General features: G+C 40.8%; 1 protein-coding gene across 1 annotated transcript in view; it reads left to right on the top strand.

Annotated features, from left to right (window-relative positions):
- The window catches only part of csmd2 (CUB and Sushi multiple domains 2), an 896539-nt gene that overhangs the window by 467765 nt on the left and 401736 nt on the right, over positions 1–27038 (top strand). The window contains exons 16-17 of the mRNA XM_073034487.1: positions 9323–9538; positions 15263–15451. Of these exons, the coding sequence (XP_072890588.1) occupies positions 9323–9538; positions 15263–15451 (405 nt within the window). The remainder of the gene's footprint in view (positions 1–9322; positions 9539–15262; positions 15452–27038) is intronic.

The following is a 27038-nucleotide window of genomic DNA, read 5'->3' as shown; positions in this document are numbered from 1 at the left end:
TATTCCACATTTAATTGGATCATAACTGATACTTGATACCTCTTCTGTTTCTTGGGTCAACACTTCTAAAAACTTGCCAAACAAATGATCATCCTTGAATTCAGGAAATAGAGGAAGTGAATTGACTGATCTTGTCAAACTTGGTTCATTTTAGTGAGGGGAAAGATCCAGTGACTAGCAATGGAATTATTTGCATTGCCCAAGGGTAAAATGCAATTGCAGTCACATTAAAACTTTCTCCTCTCTCAGTTCTGAAGAAGAGTCTCAGCCCAAAACATTGACTGTTTATTCTTTTCAATAGACGCTGCCTGACTTGCTGAGTTCCTCCAGCATTCTGTGTGTGTTGCTTTTGATACAAAGATGATATGCTTCATATTCATATTTCGTTCTGACATTGGAGGACATTCAACCCTGCAGATCTACACCAGCTCTCCGAGTAATCCTGTCAATGTAATTGCCCCACTTATTTCCCAGTAACTAACTTTCTTTTATACTGTATCTCCATAAAGACTCTCCAGATACTCTTTACACCCACCTCTGCCTGGGATAATTTACAATCTGTCACTCTTTTGCAGTATCTTCTCCTGATTAAATAATAATTCGGCTCTGGCTTCCACTAACATTTGTGATCTGCTTCAAATTTCCTCTTGTGAATACTGGTGGAATTAAAAGTATTCCATCAAAGTAATAGCTTTGGTTCAAAGGGAAGGAGCTGCCTGGTCCGTTGATACTGGGTTTGCATCCCGTCAGAGATGCACAATTGTAAACTTTCAAAGGCTGCTTCAGGGTGCATCATAGTAGCAGAGCAGTTAGCACAATACTTTACTGTGGTTCAATTAAAATCAAATGATCTCTGTATTTTATTTTCCTGTTCTCACAACTGAACAGCAGAGTAGAGCAACTAATTGAGTTGCTGCCTCATATCTTCAGCAACTCGATTCAGATTTAGACTTATTGGTCACATTTACATTGAAACACACAGTGAAATGTGCCGTTTGTGTTAACAGCCAACACAGCCTAGGGATGTTCTGAAGGCAGCCCGCAAATGTTGCCTCACATTCTGGCGTCACTGTAGCATGACCACAACGCTCAGCAGAGTAACACGGAACACAACAATCAATAAAGGAACGAAACAAGCCCCTGTTCCTCCATCCCACCCTATCACACAGTGACTCCCCCAATTCCAGGACAGGCCTCCAGCCTGCAGTACAGAGCCTGGATTATGTAGATATACAGTCAGTATAAACCCTCATCATAGGGATCAATCATGATCTCTGGTGTTCTCTGTTTGGGGTTTGCTTGCTTGTCCTATGAATGTATTAGTTTCCTCCCACTTCACAAAGATGTGCTCATCTTTTTCCTTAGCGCTAGTCCACTGGTCACGGTACCCTCTGCTCTGACATGGACCCATGCTGGGATGCTGATCTCTGCCAGGAATTCTGCCGACTCTGCCCAGTGTACATTAAGTAGCAGTTCACCTATGTGCAACATGGCTGGTGGTAGAATTGGGAGGAATTGATGGATATAAGCAGAGAATCAGGAGTTTCTGGGGCATGTATTGAGGAAAGAGAAGCTCAAACATCTTGCAGTGACAGGAAAAACTAATGAAGAGAACATCGCAGTCGACAGTGCATGAGTTACATCAAGCAATGGACAAGCAAAAGTTTTGCAGAGTTTATTAGAACTCCTCAGCTTAAAGACTGCACAACACATAATGGTGATGATGATGATGTGGAGGATTTGTGTAAAAGAGAATGGAGAAAATTTCCAAGATTGTTGGCAGGATTTGAGTTATAGGGAAAGGTTGAATAGGCTAGGGCTTTATTCCCTGCAGTGTAGGAGAACAAGGGGAGAGTTGAGAGATGTATACAAAATTATGAGGGGTGTAAATGGGGTAAATGCAAGCAGGCCTTTTCCAATGAGGTTAGTTGAGATTAGAGCTACAGGTCATAGGTTAAAGGTGAAAGATGAAAAGTTTAAAGGGAACATGAGGGGGAACTTCACTTAGAGCATGGTGTTGGTGGAATGAGCTGCCAGTGGAAATGGTGGATTTGGGCTCAATTTCAACATTTAAGAGAAGTTTGGACAGGTACATGGATGGGAGGTGAATGGAGAGCTATGATCTGGCTGCAGGATGATGGGTCTAGACAGCTTAGTACTTTGGCAAGGACTAGATGGGTCAAAGGCCTATTTCTGTGCTATAGTGTTCTATAACTCTATGATGTACAGTGCAGACTTAGTAGATCAACGAACCTGTCCCAAGCTGTATCACTCTGTAAATAATATATCAGTGTCCATGGGTTACATTCCAGAAAAAGGTTAATTATTGATTCCTGATTTACAATGCAAATAATTACAGGTTAGCACAGGCACTAAAAAAACAAAGCTAATTAATTCCAATGATTTAGCTGCTGTATTATTACAGATTAATAATCTAATTTACATTTTCCAAAAATAACACAATTAGTTTTTGTGAACCAAATAACAATATTAACTTGCAAACATGAGGAAATCTGCAGATGCTGGAAATTCAAGCAACACACACAAAATGCTGCTGGAACACAGCAGGCCAGGCAGCATCTATAGGGAGAAGCGCTGTCAACGTCTCGGGCCGAGACCCTTCGTCAGGACTAACTGAAAGGAAAGATAGTAAGAGATTTGAAAGTAGGAGGGGGAGGGGGAAATGCGAAATGATAGGAGAAGACCGGAGGGGGTGGGGTGAAGCTGAGAGCCAGACAGGTGATTGGCAAAAGGGATACAGAGCTGGAGAAGAGAAAGGATCATAGGATGGGAGGCCTAGGGAGAAAGAAAGGGGGAGGGGAGCACCAGAGGGAGATGGAAGAACAGGCAGAGTGATGAGCAGAGAGAGAGAAAAAAACTAAATATATCAGGGATGGGGTAAGAGGAGGAGGGGCATTAACGGAAGTTAGAGAAGTCAATGTTCATGCCATCAGGTTGAAGGCTACCCAGCCGGTATATAAGATGTAGTTCCTCCAAACTGAGTGTGACTTCATCTTGACAGTAGAGGAGGCCATGGATAGACATATCAGAATGGGAATGGGACGTGGAATTAAAATGTGTGGGCACTGGGAGATCCTGTTTTCTCTGGCGGACAGAGCATAGGTGTTCAGCGAAACAGTCTCCCAGTCTGCGTCGGGTCTCACCAATATATAAAAGGCCACACCAGGAGCACCGGACGCAGTATACCACACCAGCCGACTCACAGGTGAAGTGTCACCTCACCTGGAAGGACTGTCTGGGGCCCTGAATGGTGGTGAGGGAGGAAGTGTAAGGGCATGTATAGCACTTGTTCTGCTTGCAAGAATAAGTGCCTGGAGGGAGATCGGTGGGAAGATCCTTTACCTCCCCCCCTCTTTATGCTTTCTGCAGGGATCGCTCCCTACGCGACTCCCTTGTCCATTCATTCCCCCCATCCCTTCCCACTGATCTCCCTCCAGGCACTTTTCCTTGCAAGCAGAACAAGTGCTACACCTGCCCTTACACTTCCTCCCTCATCACCATTCAGGGCCCCAGGCAGTCCTTCCAGGTGAGGTGACACGTCACCTGTGAGTCGGCTGGTGTGGTATACTGCGTCCGGTGCTCCCGGTGTGGCCTTTTATTTATTGGTGAGACCCAACGTAGACTGGGAGACCGTTTCGCTGAACACCTACGCTCTGTCCACCAGAGAAAGCAGGATCTCCCAGTGCCCACGCATTTTAATTCCACGTCCCATTCCCATTCTGATATGTCAATCCATGGCCTCCTCTACTGTCAAGATGAAGCCACACTCAGGTTGGAGGAACTACATCTTATATACCGGCTGGGTAGCCTTCAACCTGATGGCATGAACATTGACTTCTCTAACTTCCGTTAATGCCCCTCCCCTTCTTACCACATCCCTGACATATTTAGTTTTCTTTTTCTCTCTCTGCCCATCACCCTGCCTGTTCTCCATCTCCCTCTGGTGCTCCCCTCCCACCTTTCTTTCTCCCTAGGCCTCCTGTCCCATGATCCTCTCCCTTTTCCAGCTCTGTATCCCTTTTCCCAATCACCTTTCCGGCTCTCAGCGTCACCCCACCCCCTCCGGTCTTCTCCTATCATTTCGCATTTCCCCCTCCCCCTCCTACTTTCAAATCTCTTACTATCTTTCCTTTCAGTTAGTCCTGACGAAGGGTCTCGGCCCGAAACATCGACAGCACTTCTCCCTATAGATGCTGCCTGGCCTACTGTGTTCCACCAGCATTTTGCGTGTGTTGTAACAATATTAACTTTTTGACTATTTGGTGTCCATTGCAAGCACCTTCCCTGTGAATCATAAGTCAGCTGAGCGAAGATAAAAGCATGATAAAACACGACTGCAAAGGGACTATTTGTCACCATAATGTCTTTGCTTCATTAGACTATGCACAGCATAGGCTGCTATTGATCTCTTTTGAGCTAACATGCTGCTTGTTTCATTCCGATCCCCAAGGGTCAGGAAAAGGTCCTGCATTTTATCCGTCTCACATCTTTTCTATCTGAACCCTTTGCCAGCTATTCTCTATAGACACGGTTCTCTCATTGCTGGAACCATTTGTGTCTTGTGAACTCTTTGATTAACTGACGGTATGTCCTCATAATCTCTTGTCTCATTCACAGTCTGGTATCGATCCAGCTCCTTTCCAAAAGAACAGGCTGTTTAGCTTTTTGTTCTTGAGACTCCTCTCTGTGCTTTATCTTCCTATCAACATGCTCATCATCCTTCTCCTACTGAATGGTAGGAACGAGAGCTGCACTGACCAAACCCCCCCTGCACCATTTTCCAATCTTTAATATAGGTATGTTATTTTAGCTGCGCTGACATGAAGACAGGTGATTTTATCTATATGCTATCTTTGTATTTCTGGATATACTCTACCTGATATCATTATGGTACTGGTCTGTAGTCCTGGGGATAAGAGATCAGTCATGCAGTCCTACTGTCACATGGGACTGGCCCCTATTTACAGATTTCTTGGCAGAGGTACTGGCTTTCTTACATTCAATCTTTAAGGCTGCCATTGTAATAGTTATCAAAAGTCCTGGTTATACAACCACTGACACCAGGAAGATAATCTCTGTAGAATATTGATTATGGCTGGGGACACCCGGTTTATAAAGACACTGCCCAGAAGAAGGCAATGGCAAACCACTTCTGGAGAAAAATTTGCCAAAAGCAATCATGGTCAAGATCAGGGTCGCCCACGACACACCGCATGGCACATGAACAATGAATGAATGAATTTGTAATAGTGTGGCATTTTCTTCACTGCTCTGCTTCTCCTTGATAGATCTGTTAACTGTTCGGGTAAAGATAACCAAAACTAGTCAAACAACTTACAGTTAAGTGGCAGAGCCATGCATTGACCTTTGTTCCTCTAGGTAATTGTTTACAGCCTTCAGACGGAGTCTACTTCTTCGAGACTATATAGTAAGGATTACTATTCACTCCAGCAACATACTCCCTGGTGACATGGAGTCGGTATTAATCACCACTCTGATAGGTATGCCAACGAATTGACCAAATCTATTCTTCTGGACTCAGCTTCTCACACCTTGTGCTGTGGTGGTGAGTTTTGTTGGCCAATCCACATTTGTTTGTTCATTCATTCATTATGTGCCATGTCGTATGACATAGGTGATCATGGTCTTTCCATGACCATGATAGTTCTTGGCATAATTTTTCTACAGAAGTGGTTTGCCATTGCCTTTTTCTTAGCATTGTCTCTACAAGGTGGGTGAACCTAGCCATTATCAATACTCTTGATGTCCGCCTGGCATCAATGGTCAGATAACCAGGAATTTTGATATGCACCAGCCGCTTGTACAACCATCCACCACCTGCTTCCATCACTTCACTTGCCCCTAATCAGGAGGTTAAGCCGATGCTACACCTTGCCCAAGGGTGACCTGCAGGCTAGCAGAGGGAAGGAGTGCCTTATACCTCCTTTGGTACAGACATATCTCCACCCCGCCACCAGCAATACATATTATTTAAAGAAGATTGGTTAGTCTAAAAAGTACATTGCTTATGCCACCCTTGACTGCAGTCAGTGAAATTACTTCTATTTAACAGGTGTATAGAGATGTACACCATACAAAACACATTAAAAATTAAGCGCTTCAATGATCTGCTAGCGATTATGTTTATTATTTTGACACATCAGCTAAGAAAAATGGCAAAAATAACTGTTATTGCCAAGTAATCCCTGATTGAAGCATAGCTTCTTTTCTGATTGACAATCTAGTTAATGAGGAAATCAAGGACAGCAGAGTAACTGTTACGGGCTCCATAAACAACTCATTGTATGTTTTGCATGTACTTTTATTATAATTCAAAACATTTTACAGACAGAAACAATTTGCTTCAACAGCCTCCAGTTCTGGTAGATCTCTAGGATATCAATAACATCCAAATATGTGGAGATACAATTCTCTGCTGTGGGGAAATCATGTTTATTTTCCAACTTATATGCAAAGCTTTGAAATAAAGCAAGTACTTTTAAATGACTTCCAAAGAATTAAATGACTCTGTACATTAGATTATCTTTAAATAGTTCCTGATCATCTTTAAAACAAAACTTGCACAAATCCTGCATCTTAAAGTGATTTACTTTATTTTATATTGCACTTTAGCAACTGGATAAATATTTTAAAGTAAGTTGCATTCAGTTCTGGCATTTAGGTGTTACAGAAGTAACTTTGGGAAAGGGCTGAGGAAGATCGATGTGATTGCATTTGAAAGGATACGGAGCAGATTCAAAGGATGTTGGTTAGTTTGGGGTCTGTCAGTTATAAGGAGTAATTAGATGTTTTATTTAGCGACATTCTGTGCAGAATAAGCCTTCCAGCCTTTCCAGCCACACTACTCCAGCAACCACTGACAAACCCGATTAACCCTGACCTAATCACGGGATAATTTATAGAGATCAATTAACCTACCCTTTGTAGGAGGAAACTGGAGCACCCAGGGAAAACCCATCCATTCCACAGGGAGGATGTACAGACTACTTACAGAACTCTGAATCATCTCAAGCTGTAACAGTGTCACACAAAGCATATTAAGGAGCATAATTAGGCCAGTCAGCTCATCCAGTCTGCACTGCCATTCGATCACTGCCCTCTCAATCCGTTCCTCCTGCATTCTCCCAGAAAGCCTTTATGAATCAAGAACCTATCAAACTACACTTTAAATATACCCAGTGAAATATTCAAGCTCACCAGCACAGAGATGCCAGAGATCGAACCCAGGACTTCTTCCATGCAAAGCGTGCAATTTTCCACTGAACTACAACCCCATTAGGCAAGGTTGCGGTTGTTTTCCTGGAGAGAAAGAGGTTGAAGCGTGACTAGTACAATTATCCAAAATCATGAGGGGGCGAGATTTTTTCCTTGGTGAGTATGCCTAAAGCAAAGGCTATAAGATGAAAGTTAGAAGGATTCGAGGGAGTCTGAGGGAATTTTTTCCCACACGAGAGTGGGTGGAATCTAGAATGTGCTGAGAAGAAGGTACTTTCACAGCATTTTGGAAGTTTCTAGCCAAGCATTATAAGTGTTAAGACTTGGAATGCTATGAATGAATTGAAGGTAAGTGGGATGATTATAGATAGGTACAATGGTCAGCTATATGATGACATGATAAACTGAAGAGCCTGTTTCTGTGTTGAATTGCCTATAAACCTATGACAACATGGCCGTATACTAAGGCCTGGCTGTTCCATCCTTCACACTCTGCTAGATAAAAGATGCCAATCTAGGACAAATTATTTTTAAATATGGTCCAGTAAACTGGCATTGAAATATTCTCCACAAGTTCATTTATAGTGTAATGCAATCAGGGATAGAACTGACCCTATTAACTAAAATGCAATTGTAGCTTATTGATGTGTTGGCTGCATATCAGGATTTCATCACTCATCCACTGTCGGGAATGAATTAAATTAATAAATAAAATGAATGTCCTTTGTACCAGCACACAATGAGAAATAATTAAAAATATTTGCAAGAGCCTGAAATATATCAGCGGCCTCATCCAATATCACAAGCATTCAGGAACGTGATCATTTTTTCATAGTACAGATAACTTGTAAAGGCCCCCTGATTAGATGATGCTTAGAAAACATGAACCCAAAGTCCACAATCCTTATTCACTTCTGCTTTCTGAGCTGTGCTGCATAATTTACTTTGATTAAGTTGTTTATTCACTGAACTGTTTATCAGTTGAGGAAAATGGATTCTAAGTTATGACTTTAATTGCCTGGCAGTTGAGAAAGGGGTCAGGAAAGAGATCTACATTTTGTTATGGACAGGATCATTGTCACCATTTGGGTGTCATTTTGACCATCAGCCTTCTCGTGTTTGTGAGAATCTCTGTTAATTTTGAACGTCAACCCGTCTGAAACAGTGATTATTTTAGAAAAGAAGCTGCCTGCCGCCATTGATAACACCCAAAGGAGTGTGCTTGGTTAACATTTAAAAATTCTTTGAATGGCTTATTAATCATCCTGGATGGTGCTGCACTGTGTGTGATAATACAGGATTCATACATCAGTAAACTGCAGCATTATAACTATATATGAATGTATCAAATATATTCACGTGTTTAATATTTCTCACACTCATTATTATCTACTAATTCAGCTTTGAAAGTTGAAAAGCAATTCTCATTATTCTCATCTTCTGTCGGCATTATTTCTTATTAATTGGCTATCATAATTTGACAGACGATGTGTTAATCATTACACCTTCAGTGCAACTAAAAGGCATTGTACATCAATGATGTGAAGGAGTGATCGATTTCTGCCAGTTGCAAAAGATCAAAGAAATTGCTTCAAAACAGACTAAATGCACAGACTATGAGATTGAGAGTAATTTTAAGGATTTTCTCATGAATTTCGGGTTCTATGATCCCTTCTACCTGATGATGTAGCCTTATAATCAGTTCACCTTTAATATTCTGCAACAAATGCTCTGGTAAATTTCAGTCAACCAATGTATTATCAGTATTCATTGTAATTGTTAGAATTAAACTCCCTTTTTTAATACACTGTGACTCAGAACCAAATTCTAAAATGGTTGACTATTTGTCACATGGCTTCTGATCTCCCTTGTGTGAAGATTTATTAGCCATTTTCATTCATACTTCTGTAGGATTTGGTGGAAAGTAAGCATTTTAATATTCAAATCTGATCTTATATTTGACTACCAGTCTATCAGTGTTTGCCACTGCATATTTTGTTCAATATTTTATGTGAATTAAATGCCCAACATGACCTTTGTTTTTAATTGGGAAATATGTTTCCAGGAATCCAGTTCACATTCCATACATTTCACTTGGAGAGTCCACATGATTATTTGCTGATCACTGAGAATGGAAGTTTTTCCCAACCTTTGAAAAGACTCTCGGGATCTAACCTGCCAACGTCAGTCAGTGCTGGACTCTTTGGAAATTACACGACACAGATCCGATTCATTTCAGATTTCTCCATGTCGTACGAGGGGTTCAACATAACCTTTACAGGTACGATGTACTTCTCTTTCCTTCATGTGAATACGTTGGAGTTTGCTGGGACAAACCAATGCAAGGTTCAAAGTAATTTATTATCAAAGTACGTATATGTCACCATTAACAACCCTGGGACTTGTTTTCTTGTGGGCATACATAGTAAACCTAAGAAACACAATAGAATCAATGAAAGACTGCGCCCAACAGGACAGGCAAACAACCAATGTGCAAAAGACAATAAACTGTGCAGATACAAAAGAAAAAAAATAATAAATAAGCAATAAATATTGAGGACATGAGAAGAAGAGTCCTTGAAAGTGAGTCCATCGGTTGTGAGAACAGTTCAGTGATGGGCCAAGTGAAGCTGAGTGAAGTTTTCCACTCTGGTTCAAGAGCCTGATGGTTGAGAGGGAATAACTGTTCCTGAACCTGGGAGTGAGGTTCCTGTACCTTGTTTTCATGGCAGTATCAAGAAGAGAGCATGACTGGAAGCTGGCAGTCCTTGGTGACAAATGCTGATTTCCTGTGACTGCACTCCAAGTAGATGTGCTCAAAGTTGGGAAGGGCTTTATCCGTAATGGACTGGGCTGTATGCACTACTAATTGTAGGATTTCCCGTTGAAGGGCATTGGTGTTTCCATAGCAGGCATACTAGTTTTTTCAGAAGTTCAGGCAGTGCCTGCTTATTGAATCCCACTACTTGTTGGACTCATACCTATAAATTGAAACTGTTTGCATTTATTTTGAATGTGCAAATTATGGATAAAATTAATATGGTAGGTATCATTCCTCTGACGTATGAAAGGTATATGAAAAATATATAAGAACAGTGTAAGTCCTGCTCCTCAGGAAACTCAACAGATTATTTCATGGTACAATTCACCTCAACACAGCTAACATTTTTTCTAGTTCCATTTGTACAAATGATAGAATCTTCTTCTCACATGGCCTTCAATGTCTTACTGACAGAAATTGAAAGAATAGCAAGCTATGCCTGTAAATCCAAGTGAAGCATGTGAGTTGTAGTTTTCCAAATGGATATCATTGTGTTCCTGTCTGCACCTGAATTCCTGAGCTTTCATTGCTGTATACACTGTGTAGCGGCAAAACTAATCCAAAATCAAAACAAGCCAATTGCCACTTGCCTGTGACTGTACGGACTGTTACACTTGCGTGATGCATCCATATCTCCAATGATTTCTCCAAAAGTCAAGCCCTTTATTTGATCCTTTATTACAATTAGCAAGCATTATTAAGCATTATCTCAGCAATCAGCAAAAGATGCAACCTTCACTTGCCCCAAGCTACAAAATGCAATGAAATAAGCAAGAATATGTAACATTCCCTTCACGTGACTAGTTACCGTAGTAAATACACAACACAGAATACAATGCAGATGGAGAACAGATACATGGTGGCTCTTACACATTGACAACATTATTGTTAGAGCTCTGCTGTTCATTGAAGAATGTCTGTATCATGCTTGAACAATGCAATTATGCCTGGTGTCAGGAGGAGCCACTCAGTCTATAAGCTTGATCATGGGTGTGTCACCACTCTTGATAAAAATCTATGACCCCATCTCTGTGTTTCACTTCTCCTCTGCTGAAGGCTTTTAAAGCTGTAGTACTCTTTCTGCTGGGGAGAAAGTTCTTTAGGAGCAGGATTTGCTTTCCATCACTGCAGATGAGTGGTGCAATAGCTGAAATTGTTTTGACACAGCTCCGGTAAATGGGATTTGGTTCAGCCATTGGATACTCTCGGTGTGCATTTTGCTCACTCTCCCTGAGACCAGTCGGGCATCCCTTCTATGCTGCACTCTCCTCCCGCTTCCCAAAGATGTGCCAGTAGGTTGGTTAGTTGCCCATTATAGATTGCCCTTGGTGCAGATGGGTTGCAAAAGAAGTGGGGAAGTTGATGGGTATATAAAGGAAAACAGACTGCAGGGGAAATGAGTGGGATCATGAAACTACTTGAGAATGCTGTGTGTGCTGCTATAGACTCAATGAGTAGATGGCTTCCTTTCATGTCATAAAAAAATGAGAAGTAGGAGGGTGGCACTATCTGTAATCTCTGCAGACAGCTGGCAACAGGAACCTTGCAGTCCCCACATGAATGCAGTGATCAAGATGAAAAAAACAAATGCAACAGTTTTAAAAATTCACTTGGTAGTTTTGTGATATTTTTAGGGATTCTTAAATTACAGCACTCATTAGGAACATGATATAAGTGATAATATCTACATACCTTTTCTGCATTTATGACAACATTTCTGTGCATTATTTTAATTATAAGTGAAAAAATTTTGGAGTTATCTATTTTCAAGAACCCTTCAGGAGCCTTTTTTTTAAAACATCATTGCAGTCAAATCTGTGCCCAGCCCACAGAACAAAGCTCTCTCTGTCTTTTCAAAAATGTTTTCAAGACCAATGTCAGAAGAACTTTCAAACTTGCTCCAGAATGTGCTGTTACTCCTGCCCTGTATCTCTGAACATTTAAAGCATTCAGTCTTAATAGTAAGATTGTGTCATGATCCTTTCTGGTAATCGCCCACCTGGTTATTTTCATCAGGAATTGGGCCTCCATCACATCGTTTAGTTCCAATTGTTCTCAGGTTCCACTAACTACAGACACCTGCTTTCCATCAGCAAATGCAGTATAAGAACCCCATGACCACAACAAGGAGCTGCCAGTTTGTTTGGTTGACTCGTGTATGAGTAACTTCATTCCATGGTTCTTAGGACTATGAGTTCTAAGTCTAGCATCATTCCTGAATTCTCCATTAAGACCAAGACTCTGGGTAAAGACTCCCTTGGCACCAATTCCACGCTCACTACGACCGTAACGCCTCCCGACTCGGCTTCTGCGCCCGTGTTCAGCACTTGGGTTCGTTCCACCATCACGTCCCTGTGACAGATTGCTAATCTGGACCAAGTTATGCAGCTCTGTTTTAGGGTTAGCGATCCATAGAACACTATAACATAGAACCAGACATTTTGGCCCATCTAGTCCATGCTGATCTGTTAATCTGTCTGGCCCCATCATCCGCACCTGAACCGTACCTCTCTCACTCATGTATTTACCCAAACTTCTCTTCTATATTACAGTCTAACCCACATCCACCACTTCTGCTGGCAGCTCATTTCACACTTGCACTGCCCTCTGAGTGAAGAAGCTCCTCCCCTCAGGTTCCCCTTAAAGTTTTACCTTTGACCCTTAACCTATGACCTTTAGTTCTAGTCTTCTCCCACCTCAGTGCAAAAAGTTTGCTTGCATTTTCTAAACCCTATCCTATTTAAACCTCTCATTTAATTTTGTATACCTCTATCAGATTTCCGTCCGAGTCCTGTGCATCAGGTTAAAACAAAATGTCCAGAATTACTCATCCTTTCCTTGTAACTCAAGTCCTTCTGTTCCAGGAACAGCCTTGTAAATTTTCTCTGTACTCTTTCAAGCTGATTTTGTGGGCCCTTTGCCAAAAGGCTCAACTGATACTCATTTCATGCAGTATTCTTTGAAGATCCTGAATGCAAATACTAAAAGTGGAAAGATAAGATGAGAATTTCCTGTTAATGTCAGCTTTCTTTTGTAAACATAGAACATAGAATAGTACAGCACATTACAGGTCCTTCGGCCCACTATGCTGTGCCAATCCTCAAACCCTGCCTCCCATATAACCCCCCACCTTAAATTCCTCCACATACCTGTCTAGTAGTCTCTTAAATTTCACTAGTATATCTGCCTCCACCACTGACTCAGGCAGTGCATTCCACGCACCAACCACTCTCTGAGTGAAAAACCTTCCTCTAATATCCCCCTTGAACTTCCTTCCCCTTACCTTAAAGCCACGTCCTCTTGTACTGAGCAGTTTTGCCCTGGGGAAGAGGCACTGGCTGTCCACTCTGTCTATTCCTCTTAATATCTTGTACAGCTCTATCATGTCTCCTCTCATCCTCCTTCTCTTCAAAGAGTAAAGCCCTAGCTCCCTTAATCTCTGATCAAACATGTTGTTTTTTCTTTCTTCCCTAGAATAACTTGATGTTAAAATTAAAGGATAACACTTACCCATGTATAACCTCCCATTGTTGTTCCCATTTCTAGTTTATTAATGAGCATTCACCATTAGCAATAGAGTCAGAAGTGCTTTGCCATTGCTTTCTTCTGGGCAGTGTCTTTACAAGTTGGGTGACCCTAGCCATGATCCATACTCTTCAAAGGTTGTCGGCCTGGGATCAGTGGTCGCATAACCAGGACTTCTGATATAAACCAGAAGGGTAAGATGAAGGAACACATACCAATCCTCATAGAGGGATCAGAAGTAGAGAGAGAGTGAGCAGCTTCAAGTCTCTGGGTGTCGAGATCGCTGAGGATCTATCCTGGTCCCAACATATCCATGTAGTAATAAAGAAGGCAAGACAACAGCTATACTTTATTAGGAGTTTGAAGAGATTTGGCATTTTAACTAATACACTCAAAAACTTCTATAGTTGTACCATGGAGAGGATTCTGACAGGCTGCATCACAGTTTAGTATGGGTGGGGGGGCTGCTACTGCACGGGACTGAAAGAAGCTGCAGAAGGTTGTAAATCAAGTCAGCTCCATCTTGGGTACTAGTCTACAAAGTACCCAGGACATCTTCAGGGAGTGGTGTCTCAGAAAGTCAGCATCCATTATTAAGGGCCACCAGCACCCAGGGCATGCCCCTTTCTCACTGTTACCATCAGGTAGGAGGTACAGAAGCCTGAAGGCACACACTCAGCGATTCAGGAACAGCTTCTTCCCCTGTACCATCTGATTCCTAAATGGAGATTGAACCCTTGGACACTACCTCACTTTTTAAAATTTACAGTATTTCTGTTTTTGCACATTTTTAAATCTATTCAATATACATAATTGATTTACTTGTTTGTTTATTATGTTTTATTTTTTTCTCTCTCTCTCCGCTAGATTATGTTTTGCATTGAACTGCTGTTGCTAAGTTAACAACTTTCACGTCACATGCCGGTGATAATAAACCTGATTCTGATCATATGTCCATCCGCCACCTGATCCCATGGCTACACAGGGCTAAGCAGGTGCTTACACCTTGCCCAAGGGTGACCTGCAGACTAGCAGAGGGAAGGAACATATTACACATCCTTTGATAGAGATATATCTCCACCCCGCCACTCACTGTCCGACATCAATCCCACTTTTATTCTTCCCAATTCTCACCAACTCTCTCCCAGAACCCAACGCTACACACTTTGCAGTTTACAGCAGTAAAATTGCTGCCTAACCTGTATGTCCACAGGATGAAGTTTTTCAGCTAGTGGATCTCTGGAATGCTCTGCCACAGACAGCTGCGGAGGCAAAGACCGTGAGTACACGTAAAGCGAGAGCTGATAGTTTCCTGATCGGTCAGGGCTTCAAAGGTTATGGTGAGAAGGCAGGTGTAGGGGGTTGAGTGGGATTCGGGATCAGCCATGATGGAATGGCAGAGCAGACTCAATGGGCTGAATGGCCTAATTAGGCTCCTATATCTTATGGTTTTCTGATGAAGGAATATGGTCAAAGAGAAACAGTAAATTTCATGCCGATAGTACCCAGAGCTGGGTTTGCTCTGGTGCTATGCGATAGTATCTATGCCAGCTGTGATATTGTGCCAACCAATGTGTTACTTTGCTCACTCTTTCATGCGCTATAAGACCAGCATTCTTGCTCTTCCTTAACACAATCACTATGTTCTGTTTTATCTAGAACATGATTTGGAGCCTTGCGATGATCCTGGTATCCCACCTTTCAGCAGCAGAAGTGGTCTTCGATTTGGTGTTGGAGATACTCTTGCTTTCTCCTGTTTCCCAGGATATAGACTGGAAGGCGTATCTTGGATTACCTGCCTTGGAGGTAGACGGCGTGTGTGGAGTTCGCCTCTTCCAAGGTGTGTTGGTAGGTGGTCGTGTGCTTTCATTTCACTTGGGTTGAAAACTATTTTTTAGTGATATACAGTGTGGAATAGACCCTTATAGCGCTTCGAGCCATGACACCCAGTAATCCCCCAATTTAATCTGAGCCTAATCACGGGACAATTTACAATGACCAATTAACCTACCATTCGGTACACCTTTGGACTGTGGGAGGAAATTGGAGTACCTGGAGGAGTACAGGGAGAAAGTACAAGCTCCTTACAGGCAGCGGTAGGAATTGAACCGGGGTCTCCTGTATGGTAAGGTGTTGTGCTAACTACTACGCTACCGTGCCACCCCACTTCTACGTGGGTTATGAGCTGTGCAAAGACTTGAAATAATGGATGTTGGCCAATTTGCCTTTCAGAGAAAGGGAAGTTAGAATTTGTTATAAGTTAAATTAATAGCCTGTGCAATTGATTATAATATGTGGCTCTTTATTCTACAACTGATTACTGAAATTGACCCTAATGGTGATACCTTGTTGCACCATGAACATAGATTACTAGAACACAGTTGTTAGCCCCTAACTCCCTCACGTTTGTCTGGGCTTGCCATTCATTTCTGGCTGGGGAGGAGCTGGTAAAGTTGAGGAAGAAACATCAAATGAATGGTAGTTATCAAATTATTGTGACTAAAAATGGAAAATAATCCAAATGGCAGGTCATGAACACAGTGGCCTCATAATTAAGCCAAGCAGCTAGAATTGTTGAATGTTGCTCCAAGAACATGAGATTGAATCAACCATGTCTGCTGGGGAATTTAAGTTCAAGTAATTAAACAAAAGTTGAGTTGGAAAAGAAGGTTTTGGTAACAAGTCGTGAAACATGTTGCACAAACTCATTTGGTTCACTATTGCCCTTCAGGGAAGGAAATCTTCTCCCCTCATCTGGTCTGAACTATCACTGTCAGCAGATTACTATGGTTGACCCTGACATGTCTCCTTAGTTAAAGGGGAATTAGGCATAGTAGTAAATGCTGGTGTTAGTGCTGACATTCACATTTTGTGAATAGATTTAGCTTTTGATGCCAATGCTTACTATTGTTAGAATCGGAACTAGGGATTATGATCATGAAGCTTGTATTTTTGGCAGCAGTCCAGTGCAATGCATAATAAAAGTTACTGTAAGTTACAATGGAAATACATATTTAAAAAATAAATAAGCAGTGCTAAAATTGAGCATGTCCATGTGTTCAGGATCATTTATCTGCTCTGTCTCAAGCTAGGATTGCATTGCATAGAAAAATATGAAAATGAGGGAGAAAGATTGTGGAAAGAGTTAAAATAATTTGAGGTTAGTTTCATCTTTGCATATTCCGATTTGAAACTAATTTTTGTGTATTTTTTATTTGGGATGATAGTGAGAACAAAATAATCATCAAAATGGAAGCTGTGAGATTGTAATGAATGTTTATTGCCATAAATAGCAATCCCGCTGACTCTCTGAAGTTAGTAATTAAATTTGGATAAAAGAAACTCATTAGGACCCAATTGACGATTTTGAGGACTGAGTTAAGAATTATGGTCAATTTTAACTGGAGGACGCTAAAGCAAAAATATAGGGTGAATTAAGAGTGAGAGAAGGAAAAATAAATAGACATGTGCAACAGTAATCAAAATATTTCAGGAGCTGAAAAAAAAATGAAAAGAAATTCTGCAATCATTCAGCAAGCAAGACCTAGATCAGTTTTACTAAAGTACAATATGAATCGTTGAGATCCATTTAATCTCCATTATAATGTCATTGGTACACAAGTATTTTAAAATTATTGGATAGTGCTTGCACAGGATGCCCAACCAAAATGAGGGAAAATTAAAACCTCTAACATAAGGGTTCCAACCCAAGGTCCATGGACCCCTCGGTTAATGGTGGGAGAGTGGTAGCATTAAAAAAGTTGGAAACCTTTGCTCTGACATAGTCACAGATTGGACAAAAATGTGAAAAAAAAAGTTTACCAATATATTTGCAGGGATGAGCAGATTTAGCCAAAAGGTTAGAAGAGATGTTCAAAGGTTAAGAGGTGTGAGGGAGATTACATCTGCTTTAGAAATGTTGCATTGAGAGCAGCTGTCAGAATACTTTGATAGCTTGATGGTTCAAGGACCAGGAGACGCCAGTTTCCAAATTTAATTAAGAAATGCAAGGGGGATGAAAGCAAATTTTTGTGCCCAGATTGTTCTGTTCAGAAATGTACTGCCTGAAGGGGTAATAGAAATAACTAATGTTATCAAAAGGAATTTGAATAGCCAATAAGAAAGAATAGCTTGCAAGGCTATGGAGAAAAAGGAAGTGGAAAACAGTAAACACAAAAGATTCTGCAGATCAACACACACACAAATTGCTGGAGGAACTTAGCAGGTCAGCCAAGATCCCTAGAAATAAGTAAGTAGTCAAAACGTCAGGCTGATTCCTTTCATCAGGACTGGATGTGATTATTCTACCAAGATACACCATAGACTAGATGGATCAAATTGTCTCCTCTGGTGCTTTAATGGCTTTGATGTTCAGAATAGATAGGATGTTTCAGGTTTTCGGTTTGGATTATACAGGAGACATGTTGATTTTCAACAAGATGAATGGGAAAGGATAATGCTGGAAGTAGAATTTGAGGCTTAAGTTTATTCCCATTGAAAGTAATTGCAATAGCATCAAGGGAAGCAATAAACAAAGGCAAGTGGAAATAAAAAAATAATAAATAATAAGATTGAACAATATGATCTGTCAAGGCAGAGAGATAAAGGAAGTATTAATGAGGCTATGGGAAGGATCACTAACAAATGAATAAACTGATTCACATTAATCTAACAAATCAGTGTTGGTTACCCAAGCTTGAAGCTTCATATTGGAAGAAACCCACAATGAGGATATGCTTAAAGGCTGAGATCAGGGTGCTACTTCAAGGTTCAAAGTACATTTATTATCAAAGTATGTATGCAGTACACATGCCAGAGATTTGTCTACCCCACAGACAACCACGAAACAAAGAATGAAAACCGTGAAACACTTTCAAAGAAAAACATCAAACCTCGAGCACAGAAAAGAAGGAACAAATCAGGCAGGTGGCAAAAAAAGAGCGAAAATCACCGAATATAAAACACCAGACCACGAGTCATTGAGACGGTGCAGTCATGTTCAGTTCACATTGATAGATACAAGTTATTTAAATTAAATTCATCATTGTTACTAAAAGATAATAAAATAAAATATTTAAAAGGAGCAGGGCTGAGGATTAACTGCTGTTCCTTGAAAATTAGTTCTCAGTAAATATTATTGGTGAGAGAACAAACAAAATGAAACTCTGCATTTCAGTAGAAACATTAAAAGATCTACCCTTCATCAATAATTCACAATTCAAACACAACACAGGGTGTAAAAGCAAATAATCTTTCCATTGCTTAACAATGACTGCCTTGCAGAAGTGGAATACAATGGAACATGGTCAAAATAATCCACATTGTGAGCAGCCCCCAGCACATGCTTGGGTGTGTTGCATGTTAGCACAAATGATACATTTCACTGTATGTTTTGTTGTAGACATGATAAATAAATATAAATTTGAATCTGAATCTGAGATATTAAATTGGACTGCTTTACAGTGTAAGTTAAAGTCTGTCCTGAGCATTATAGGCTCATCAGCCCGGTACTTAAGCCAGTTTCCGCGGCATGAAGCGACTGAAAATACGAGACCCCCCCCCCCCCCCAATAGGATGCCAGTCTATCATGAGGTTAACCCGCGGCATTTTGCCGGTACCCATTTTCAGCTGGGTGGACTGGAGCAATGTGTGGTTAAGTGCCTTGCTCAAGGACACTACAAACTGCCTTGGCTGGGGTTCAAACTCACAACCTTCAGGTCGCTAGTCCAACACCTTAACCACTTGGCCACGTGCCACAGTATAAGAGTAGGAAATTAAGATCCTTGGCTTGAACAGCAGATGTGCTGATTTTTAATGATGAATTCATAGGCTGGATAGATCATTGGTGTTAGTTAAGTGGTTATTGGTCATTGAGAAAATGATGAGCCACCTTCTCGAACTTCTACAGTCTTTTTGTTGAAAGTACTCTCACAGTACTACCGCAAAGGGAGTTCCATGGAAGACAATAGACAGTAGGTGCAGGAGTAGGCCATTCGGCCTTTCGAGCCAGCACCGCCATTCAATGTGATCATGGCTGATCATCCACAATCAGTACCCCATTCCTGCCTCCTCCCCGTATCCCTCGACTCTGCTATCTTTAAGAGCTCTATCTAACACTTTCTGAAAAGTATCCAGAGAATTGTCCTCCACTGCCTTCTGAGGCAGAAGAGGCAGGTGATCCATTTCCAGGTCTAGTTTGTCTGACTTTGAAAGGAACCTGTAGCTGGTCAGATTCTCTTGTGCCTTCTGCTCCTGACAGACCAGGTAGCACAGACTCAATATCTGGGAGGTCCATTTGGAACACTCGTGATGTGTAATTGCAGTGCATTTTATGAGCTCTCAATACTATTGCAATGGTGCACAGATTATAGGAGGATGTATAATTTCACTTGAAATGTGCACATCTGCTGCATGAAATGGACATTGGTACAGATTCCACTGAATGCTGCAAATCCACTTGCCAGTTCAGGATGACCAGTATGTGGCAAAGCTGATCATTAAGTCACTCTGCTGGAGGATCTGATTGGGCTGAACAGCATCTATGGAAGGAAAGGAATTGTCATTTGCATTAGTGCTGTGCCAGACTCGAACTACAGCAGAATCTGTTGTCTCTAGTACACAAATCACACTGGAGATGGCCAGCAGGTCTGCGGGCATTCAACACTGTTCATCTATCTAGTTTTAATTCATGTACTTCCTTACACTCACTGAGAGATTGGGGCCTCTGTGTGATGGTGCTACTCCTCTCACAGGGGGCACATGAAGCCCATTGGTAGATCTCAGTCTGGTTGGGATCCCTTAACATTGCAATGGGGGAATTGCCTCTCAGATCCTAAAACCAGCCAGACTGGTTCTGGCACTGAGATCCGAACGATTTTCTTATAGAATTTTCAATCTGAAAGTTAAGAAGCAAAGCAGAAGGCAAATTTAAGATATTTTTTCATTGTATTTTCATTTTATTCTTTTGTGTTTCAATTAATTTTGAGGATTTTTTTCCTTAATTCAAATTTTGAAAATTACTATTCCAACTTTGATACATGTTGAATGCCTCGAGGTACTGGGGAAACTTGAAAGCAGGTGACAGCACTGACTGCTCTCAAGGATGTTCTAAATGTGAAGCCTTTGTCATGTAAGGACAAACACCAATTGAATCTTTATGTTTTACTTGGTGCACAGGTTCAGTGAGTAGTCTCTTCATGCGCAGTCTAATTCAGAACCATGGACAGTGATCCAGCAAATCAGGTCCTGAAAAATTAAGACTAATATTTTGCTTCAAGTTCCATAAATGCCAATCTATTCTAGCTTTCTTCATAGCACTGAAGGTTGTTTGTTATTCTACTTTCAAGGTAATAAATAAATTCAATTCTAACTGAATTGATCCATTAGTAAGCAACGTCAGTAGCCTGTGTGAGTCTTACATAAACTTGTCTGTAAGCTACAATTGATATATCCTACAAAGAGAATAGGTCTATTTTGACTGATAGCAATTAAGGTGTTGCATTTTCTTTTAAATTCTGAAAGCTATTTCTTCTTGCTAAAGTTGTTTGGAGGAAGAATTGTATTCTGTTTGACTGACAATCACAGTTACATGTCTCTCAATGTAGATCAGAATGTTGATGCATATTACATTCAATAACCCTACCAATCAGCAGTTACCAGTTAGGGTAGGAATGGGATGACATGGCAGATGAATGTGTGCCTGAAAAATCGGTAGAGCAGGCAAGGTTTCAGATTTGTGGATCATTGGGAGCACTTGTGGGGAAGGTATGATATTGAACAAAAAGAATGGGTTACATCTGAACTCGAGAGGGACCAATATCCTCACTGAGAAGTTTGTGATAACTGTTGGGGAGGGTTTAAATCAGGTTGGCAAGGGGATGGGAACCAGAGTGATTGATCAGAAGATGGAACGATTTGTGTATCGTTAATGCAATATGTAGAGCGACTGTGAGGCAGTGGAGAGGGCATAAATGCAGTCAGTTGAATAGATTGCAATGTGTCTACTTTAATGTGAGAAGTATTAGGAATAATGGTGATGAATCTAGAGCATAGATCAGTACGTAGAACTGTAATGTTGTGATCATTACAGAGACTTGGCTGTCACAAGGGTAGAAATGGCTGCTGGATGTTCTGGGGTTTAAATGTTTCTAAAGTGACAGTGAAAAATTTGGGGTGGATTAGTGAATCAGGGACAGTATCACAGCTGCAGAAAGGGAGGATGTCATGGAGGGATCATCTACTGAGCCAATATGGGTGGAAGTCAGAAACGGGAAGTGAACAATCACTCTATTGGATTAATCTATAAACACCATCCCCACAGCAGCAAAAACACTGAGGAGCAGATTGGTTGGCAGATTTTCAAAATTGTTCGAAAATTATTCTCATGAATGACTTCAACTTGAGTGTAAAAATACATATGATTTACATATAGCTCGCAATCATGTGATAAGTGCATGCCTGGCTTAGAGTAACTAAACAAAGTTAGACCCACATTTTGGTCTCCTGTCATTTCCTTTCAATTAGTGTAAAGCTTTGGAGATACAAAACTTAACAGGTGGGGTACTGAGTTTGCAGATGACATGAAGATTGTTGGCATTGTACATAGTGTAGAAGGTTGTCATAGGTGATAATGAGACATTGACAGAATGCAGGCCGGGGCTGAGGAGTAGCAGATGGAGCTCAATGTGGGAAAAATGTAATGTTGTACACCTTAGAAGATCAAACTTGAAGGCAGAGTAAAGAGTTAATGGCAAGATTCTTAGTGTGGAAGAGCAGAAGGATTTTGTGGTCTATGTCCATAGATCCTTCAGTGTTGCTGCATAAGTTGATTGGGTTGTTAAGGCATATGGTTTATAGGTCTTCATTAGTCAGGAGGTTGAGTTCAAGAGCCACAAGGTAATGATGCAGCTCTGTAAAACTCTCATTAGACCGTAATTGGAACATTGTGTCTAGTTCTAGTGGCCTAATTTTTGGAGAGGTGTAGAAGCTTTAATGAGGGTGCAGAGGTGACTTACAGGAGGCTGCCTAGTTTATACAGCATGTCTCATGATGAAAAAATGTGTTGGCGCGTGGCCTAGTGGGCAAGGCATCAGACTAGTAACCTGAAGGTTCGAGCCTCAGCTGAGGCAGCGTGTTTGTGTCCTTGAGCAAGGCACTTAACAACACATTGCTCTGCGACGTCACCGGTGCCAAGCTGCATGGGTCCTAGTGCCCTTCCCTTGGACAACATCGGTGGCGTGGAGAGGAGAAGGCCTGCAGCTTGGGCAACTGCCGGTCTCCCATACAACCCTGTCCAGGCCTGCGCCCTAGAAACTCCAGGCGCAGATCCATGGTCTCTTGAGACTGACGGATGCCACCACCACCATGATGATAGATGGAGCAAGCTAGGGTTTTTCTCTTTAGATTGAAGGAGGATGAGAGGAGACTTGATAGAAGTGTATAAGATGATAAGAGGCATAGACAAAGAAGGCAGCCAGTGCCATTTTTCAGGGCAGGAATGGGTAATATGAGGGAGCATATGAGGGTGATTGGAGGAATGTTAAGCGGACGATGTCAAAGGTGGGCTTTCTACACAGAGAATGGTGTGTGCAATGTGCTCTCAAGGGTGGGAGTAGAGGTAGATACATTAAGGACATTTAAGAGATTCTGAGATGAGCATATGGATGAAACAATATGGAAGGCTATGTGAGAAAAGCATTGATTTTAGGATGAATGTCTGGCACAATGTTATGGGTTGAAGGGCCTTTACTGTGCTGTAGTGTTCTATGTTCCATTTTATTTCCATTTCCAATTTATTTTTTAATGACAATTTTGTATAAATTAGCATCTACCTAATTGTGAAAGTAAGACATAGAGTCATAGAACACTACAGCACAGAAACACGCCCTTCGGTCCATCTAGTCCATGTTGAACTATAAGTGTAATGAAAATATTTATGTCTTTTTCTGCAAGGAACCTTAATACATTGCACATCCTTATTTCTTTAGCTTGTGGTATTTTCCAGTGTGAAATTTGGAAGATTCCTTCAAAGAATAGAAATTTATATTTGTCTTCAGAGACTTGAGGTAGCTTCTTTCCAACGTTATTTGTTTTAATCTTCTTTAGTAGTAAAATGGCTGAAATGTCATGATTATGTCAATAGCAGAGAGAAACAGGTGTTGAGATGTAATCTGCTCTAATTTATTAGAATTCAAGATATTTAAATATATATTATCTTTACTGCCATTCAGTATGCCCCATATCCAGAAACTTGCAAAAATCTAAGTGTTACTCTATGTTCATCCAACCTTCCCTTCAAGGCAGAACCTTAAACCAGATTAATTTTTGTTTTCAATGTGGTTTTCTGTGTCAACTGTCAATGTGGATAATTATCAAACATGTGGTTTGGAATCACCCTAGGCTGAATCATACATTAAATATTACTGGACTTCAATAATGTTATTTTCTAATTGATTAATTAGATGCCCTGCGATTCTAATTATTTACACTTAGTAGAAGAAATAAGTTTGTTAGCATTACAGATGTCCAATAAATTGAAAATCCTTAATATATTTTAAATTAATGTATTTCTTCAAAGTCATACTCCCCATTTTTAGGTGCATTTCATGCTTTTGTTTTCGTGATTCCCATTTGAAATTCCTAAATGGACATTTATAATGAAAGTAGACTGATAAACTCATTAGACATTCACATCAGTAATGTCCCTGTAGCAATTCTATTATGCATTATCCAGCTCTTTGGCCCAAATCAGAACAATACTTCAGTGCTCTAAGCAGTTCTTTTTTTTTGTTTTCAAAACTGGCTTGTGTTTTGTTTCTTAACAACAAAGAAGTCATAAAAATGAGACTATTACACAAGTATATATATCGAATGTACTGAGCAAAAATTCATCTTTTGTTGCCAGTGCTGAACATGTATGTGGATGCTGTCTGTGAGCTGTATTCATCTCCTAACGATTGGTCACTTGAAGTCAAATGAATTTAATTATTTTTGAGTACCTCAGTCAAATTATTACCAACTGCATCTTGACTGAAGACTAATGTCCTTCTTAATTTACCAGGTAACATTCCAGTAACCTATTGAACAAATCTGTTGTATTGTTCACAAAGGCTTGCTTCATCTCAGAAATCTAAACAGTTTTAAGTTCTTTTTGAGGCTTCTTCGGTTATGCGTGTGTGTTATGTTCACTTTATTATGAAATAGATAAATGATCATTATGCTCCTTGAATTTTTTATTCTCTTTCCAAAATAAGTGTTTAAAATTACCCAATAAAACATGGAGTCACTGGGAGGTAGGAAGCAAGGTAGGTAATGGCAGTTGTGGGGGACAGGGAGCCTTTTAAAGCATTTTGTCATCTGGAATGTATCTTTAAAGCTAAGTGAAATGTTGAACAACAAACCAATATTTCTGAAATAGTTTGAGGCTTTCAGGCAAAAGCAGTAATGAAGATAAGGGACAAAAATAAACAAACTTGAGTTACTGAAATTTCAACATAAATGTGATTATTTCCCTTTTGACAAATTGATTTTTTTTTCATTTTGGAAAATTTTAATTGCTGAAATAATTACAGGCAGAATGATATCACAATAATTTGATTGGTCTGCCATGATTGGTGATTCAGGAGATGTTGTTCATATTATTCACTGTTTTATCAGAATTTTCTGAGTGCTCTGCATTCTTTCATTGGCATAGTTCTCATAATATGACCTCAATTTACTGTTCTGTTACTTCAGAATAAAGCAACAAAAACAAAACCAGATCGGAAGTCAATGCTGCATAAATAACTTTGGTCTGGAAATTAGACATTAGTTACTAATTGTGCATGGAAGCACATACCTTTCAAATGAATTGAGATATTGGTTATTTCAAACCCTTTTACAGTTTACATCCAGAAGCAATTAGAGTCTCGAGGGGACCAAGTTAAAATGGATGTAGTTTAACAATAGTTATTGAAGGGTGTCAGTTCCTGAATCAATATTTCCCACAGCAGCCAGACAATGATCATGTATAATAGAAGCTATGGAGGAGAAGGCGAATTCCCACATTCATAACTGTGACCCTAAAGTGCTAGCTCATGATTTATATGTCAGAAGGGTCTTTTGCACTGAGAAACTAATATACCTAACAAAGTCATCAGAAGTATGTGCAATCATAAACAAGAGAAAATCTGCTGATGCTGGAAACACACAAAATACTAGAGGAGCTCAGCAGGCCAGGCAGCATCTATGAAAAAGAGTACAGTCGACGTTTCAAGCCGAGACCCTTCTTCAGGATTGGAAAAAAAATTGATGAGGAGTTCAGAGTAAGAAAGTGGGGAGGGGGGAAGGGGAGGAAGATCCACGAGGTGATAGGTGAAACTGGGAGGGGTGAAGTAAAGAGCTGGGAAGTTGATTGGTGAAAAAAATACAGAGCTGGAAAAGGGGGAATCTGATAGGAGAGGGCAGAAGGCCATGGAAGAAAGAAAGAGGGGAGGAGCACCAGAGGGAGGTGATAGGCAGGTAAGGAGATAGGGTGAGAGGGAGAAATGGAATGGTGAATGGTGAAGGCGGTGGGGGGGGGGGGGCAGGCATTACCAGAAGTTTGAGAAGTCGATGTTCATGCCATCAGGTTGGAGACTACCCAGGTTGCTCCTCCAACCTGAGTATGTCTCATTGTTACAGTAGAGGAGGCCATGGACTGACAAGGTGGAATGGGAATGGGAAGTGGAATTAAAATGGGTGACCACTGGGAGATCCTGCTTTTTTCTGGTGGAATGTGCACACGCACACACAGCAATACACATGTTACTCCATCCACAGGGTATTAATGTAACACGTTACTCCAACCATCTGCCTCCATCTATCCTCCTCTGTCATATACCAAACTTTATCTACAGGCCACCATAGATAGCCCACTTCCTTATTCACCCAACTCAGATCCTAAGCTTCCAATTGTTGGTAATTGGTATTACAGTGTGCTGAGTGAAGCTTCAGTGAACAGCTAGATGCTCCCAGTGTGGCATGTTCTATGATCATTGCAGCTGATATTATGCATTTCTGGTCGCAAGGTCAGATTTGATTGATCCTGAAGAACGAGGATAAAAAAGGTTGCCTCGCTACAGCGGAATGAATGAATGACAGCGATGCTGGAATTACCATACTGATCTTCCATTTTGAATTTGATTCCTTAGTCAGGAATGTTCCGTCCTGCTTGTTCTGCTCTTTAAAAAAAATGGAATTAGCTAGTTCTGTAAGAATTGGCCCCCATGTACGACTGAGGCTCATGCAGGGACAAGAGCCTGCTAGATTTTGTCCATCTTCTGGGAGCACCCTTTTGCACAAGTGATTGAAACAGGCAGGTGTAAATGATGGTGCATTAGCAGCAGGGACTGCTTGACTGGAAAATCATAACACCATCATAATCAGAGTAATTAAAACACAAAAGGATTCCTGCAGA

Source organism: Hemitrygon akajei, chromosome 32 (genome assembly GCF_048418815.1).
Source record: "Hemitrygon akajei chromosome 32, sHemAka1.3, whole genome shotgun sequence".
Lineage (NCBI taxonomy): Eukaryota > Metazoa > Chordata > Chondrichthyes > Myliobatiformes > Dasyatidae > Hemitrygon > Hemitrygon akajei.
The sequence above is the reverse complement of the archived record's forward strand: the minus strand, read 5'-3'. Positions and strand labels throughout refer to the sequence as shown.